Below are 4,034 nucleotides of genomic sequence, written 5' to 3' on the forward strand. Positions count from 1 at the left end.
TGTAAATTGACTCATTAGTAACAACCAATGAGTCTCTATTGACTCATTTATATTTCACCAGTGTGTCAATCATGAGCTGACGCATTTGCAAAATGCTTCGACTGACTCACATGGTCGTAAAAAATGAGTCAAGATCGACATAAGAGCATTTTAGAAGAAAAAAGTGAGTCAACTTGAAAGTGAGGCTGTATGCATGCGCGCGCATGCTTTCGTGACGTCATCCAAAATGCGCATTCTCGAGCCATATTTGAATTCCCGATCGACGACGCGACTTCGCCATCTTATATCTTGGATTCAGAAGAGTTTTGACTGCAGCTAGTGAAAAATTGGTACGCATAATTATTCATATGGTTTTAAACGATGATTTTTATGACTGGATTCGTGGGCTGAATCTTCTGATTATTATACAAATGATGCATGCGTTCATTTTACGATATCCGCACTCGAGTTGATGAGGCTGTGTGTAACTTAACTATCACTATGAACATGACTGACAATGAGAGCGGACAAAATATACAGTTCCTCAGGTAGACAAAGGAACATCCCTTATTATGTAAAAATGTGTAGAACAGGTGTCACATGCATATTCACCTTTTTACATAATAGCTGTGAAGGGATGTTCCTTTGTCTACCTGAGGAACTGTATATTTTGTCCGCTCTCATTGTCAGTCATGTTCATAGTGTATAGATTCTACTGTATCGCACGAAGCCGTGTCGAATGAAAACATGCATGATCTTGCATCATTGTTTTATACAACGAAACTCCTAGATCCTTGTTATTTGATGTAAAACGAATTAATTCAAGATTGTTTCGTGACAGTATGGGTGACAAATAAATCTCAAGTTAAGGCTTAATTTAGTGCGTACAAAGTAGATTTTTCAGATTCGGGTAGCGGGACCACCGATTACATCGCTAAAATGTGATATTTTAGGATATATTTTCCATTGCAAATGTGGACAGTGACTCTGGCATGGTATGGTATGTGTGTGATAGGCCTAGGGAGTAGGGGGGGTCTATGTCATGATGCACCCACAACAAAAAGTGAGTCACCCTTACTCAAATTGATGAGTCACTGGTTTGTCCGTACAGCGAAACACTTGAAGGATCATGTGAGTCACTATGACTCGATACAAATGAGTCTCTTAGATAAATAAGACTCATTTGTATCGAGTCATAGTGACTCACATGATCCTTCAAGTGTTTCGCTGTACGGAAGAAGATAGGTACCCCTATATAGGAAGTGTTAATTGGCATTTCCGGTTAATTAGTTAATCCTTCCGGTTAATTAGTTAATCCTTCCGGGGACTTCCGGTAAACAATAGGGGAGTGTTAATGAGTTAATTGGGGTGTCCTTCCGGCGGAAGTTACGTAATGAGGGTACATCCCCTGGAGGAAGTTCTTTTGTTTACATCATTCATTCATTCATGGAGAGGTGGAGGATGGACGTGTGTAGGGTACGAGGGACAAGGACCAAATGACCAAACAATGGGCCACCCGGCATGTATGTTGAATGTGTGTGTTACCGACCAATGAGAATGCGAGGATTTTTTTAGAAAGGAAGTGACCCAAAGTTGGTACTTGTTTGTGATTGGACGAGAGAAAATGGTGAACCTATGGGCAAGTATCATATGACATCTAACTGTCGTTGAGTCAACATCGCTTTGTTTTTGTTGTAATACTGGCCAGATTCTATAATGTACCATGATTTCTACATGTGATTTAATGCACAAGCTTCGGGCATGTACATGCCTGGAAGAAGTATCGAGTTTTCGTGAGGAATATTATGAAGACCTTGAACCAGAACAACATGCTTTGGTATTTGCAAGGTCATCCTACTTTTTGAGTTTGCAGGACTTGGAAGATGGTAAGTGTTAATCATATTTATTTATTTATTTTCATATTCATAATTGAATAATTTTGTAGTGTTACCATATCGGGTTTGCATCTGGAATTCAAGAAGGAGATTAAGCATCGAAAATCCATAATAGGCAACGATGTGACATAATGAGTGTTTTTTTTTGTTCAATGCAAATTAAATAATGATTGATATCTCCATTTGAAACATAAACTCACGTGTAAGCAAAAAAAAAAAAAAGATTTATAAAGTATTATAAAGTATACGTTCAAATTATAAATTTAATTAAATTATTCAATTATACTTGTAGGGATTACCGATGATGATTTAGTGGATGTGTTCGTCGAGAACCAACAGCCCCCTCTCCCCCTAGCAACGCAGCACCAGCAAGGTCTTCCACATGACGCAGCTACTCCATGGCAACCAAATTTTGATGACGGTTAGTGTATACTTCATTTATATATACATCAATGCAAAGGATCATTGGATGAATGTTCATTTTTTTTTTTCATGTATGAAGACAACACAATACATTGTAGCGGTTGAATGAAACTTTTTATCCGTTCTTATATATCTTCTTTTTTTTTTTTTTTTTTTTTTTTATCTCATAGGCATTTCCGATGACCATTTAATGGAGATGGACATCAATACAAATAAGCCATGTGACGCAACATCAGTACCTGGCCCCTCTAACCGCCAACCAGCAGCAACAGCAGTGGCTGGACCCTCCCGCCATCCAGCATCAGCAGTGGCCGGACCCTCCCGACAACCACCAGCAGTGGCTGGACCTTCCCGTCAACCAAGAGCAGTGGCCGGACCCTCCCGACAACCACCATCAGTAGCCGGACCCTCCCACAGTCAACCAAGAGCAGCAGCAGTAGCCGGACCCTCGTCTTTTCATGTTGGGGGATCTAAGAAACGTGTTGTAGATGCACCGCCTGTAAGAGAACCCAATCTCCCTACTCATCACGTGACCAAAGTGAGTCAAAAACATGTACGCAAATACAATGCTAATGTAACTGATTACACCGTTTCTTTCCAACCCATAGAAAATAACGGTCCCATGATAGAAATGATGCCACGCGTAAATGAGATGTTTGAAAATATCATTGAAGAGATGGTTGAGGGGGTAAATGATAGAGATTTTGTTAGGATTGTTTTCAATTCCCCACAATTAGATAGACCCGTTAGTATGCCATTTGTAAGGAGGGATCAAATGAATCACGAAGCATTTGCAACCAAACTTGAGAATACTATTCAATCGAATGATAAGGTAAGCTTGGACGAAACAGTCTCTTTCAACATATTACACATGGCTATGCCAAATGGTGGTGGTTCCAATGTGAAGTGCTTAACCATCGAAGAGACATTGTCCAGAAAAAGATGCATCATCAGGATGAAGAATAAAGATAACATGTGTTGTCCAAGGGCTATCGTAACTGGCATTGCCCGGATTGAAAAACACCCTAATTTTGAGTCGATCAAACGTGGTTACAAACAGCAAAGGGAATATGCCATTGAGCTGTATAAACAGGCCAAACTTCCAGAAAATACCAAATGTGGCATCGAAGAGATTAAACTCTTCGAAAAGACGGAATTCATGGCCGGTTTCAGGGTGGTGGTTGTTTCAAAAGAGCACTTAAACTTCATTACGTATGCTGGCCCCGAAGACAGGCAGCATACCATTTATCTGTATGTTCATGACAATCACTTTGATCTCATTACATCAATGGCCGCCTTCTACAACAAGTCATATTTTTGCCACGAGTGTTTGGTAGGATACGACAAGAAACTCAGACACGACTGCATTTTCCGCTGCAAACTTTGCAAGGGAGATGACTGCCCCGACTCCAATGACCCCGATTCCTACAAATGCATTAGCACCTGACTTGATGTACAAAGAGCATTAGCGCCTTTACACCTTCTTATTTTGTTTTCTTTAAACAAAAAAACTTTTTTATCATTACGTTTTTTCTTTTTTCTTTTAAAAGTTTCATAATATTATTTTTTTTTTTTTTTTTTTTTTTTTTTTTGGTAGATCATTTTGCACGAACCGATCATTTTTTTTGTCCACTTTGAAGACTTGATTCTTTAAAGATGTCATTTCTTTTTCTTTAAAAAAGGTGTATAACATTTTCTTTATTAGATAATTTTGCACGAACCGATCTTTTTTGTTTC

The 4,034-nt window shown here is 39.0% G+C and overlaps 1 protein-coding gene across 2 annotated transcripts; it reads left to right on the plus strand.

Moving 5' to 3' along the window:
- The first annotated feature begins 1,329 nt into the window (after window positions 1–1,329).
- Window positions 1,330–3,830, plus strand: LOC115929180. 2 transcript variants are annotated; one of them, XM_030997630.1, is made up of 3 exons: window positions 1,330–1,865; window positions 2,167–2,295; window positions 2,468–3,829. In XM_030997630.1, the coding sequence occupies exons 1-3, from the start codon at window positions 1,703–1,705 to the stop codon at window positions 3,742–3,744; spliced, it is 1,569 nt and encodes a 522-aa protein (XP_030853490.1). In that variant the 5' UTR covers window positions 1,330–1,702; the 3' UTR covers window positions 3,745–3,829. The 2 variants fall into 2 exon arrangements, with proteins under 2 accessions (XP_030853490.1, XP_030853491.1); XM_030997631.1 differs by lacking the exon at window positions 2,167–2,295 and having other exon boundaries at window positions 2,468–3,830.
- The last annotated feature ends 204 nt before the right edge of the window (window positions 3,831–4,034 follow it).

Source organism: Strongylocentrotus purpuratus, unplaced genomic scaffold (genome assembly GCF_000002235.5).
Source record: "Strongylocentrotus purpuratus isolate Spur 01 unplaced genomic scaffold, Spur_5.0 spur5_scaffold_4, whole genome shotgun sequence".
NCBI lineage: Eukaryota > Metazoa > Echinodermata > Echinoidea > Camarodonta > Strongylocentrotidae > Strongylocentrotus > Strongylocentrotus purpuratus.

Bases quoted from the DNA above. Each gene is read 5' to 3' on its own strand.
- LOC115929180 (XM_030997630.1), top strand. From the start codon at position 1,703: ATGATTTCTACATGTGATTTAATGCACAAGCTTCGGGCATGTACATGC. The intron at 1,866-2,166 runs GTAAGTGTTAAT...TTATACTTGTAG, and splicing joins TTTGCAGGACTTGGAAGATG to GGATTACCGATGATGATTTA. The intron at 2,296-2,467 runs GTTAGTGTATAC...TTTATCTCATAG, and splicing joins GCAACCAAATTTTGATGACG to GCATTTCCGATGACCATTTA.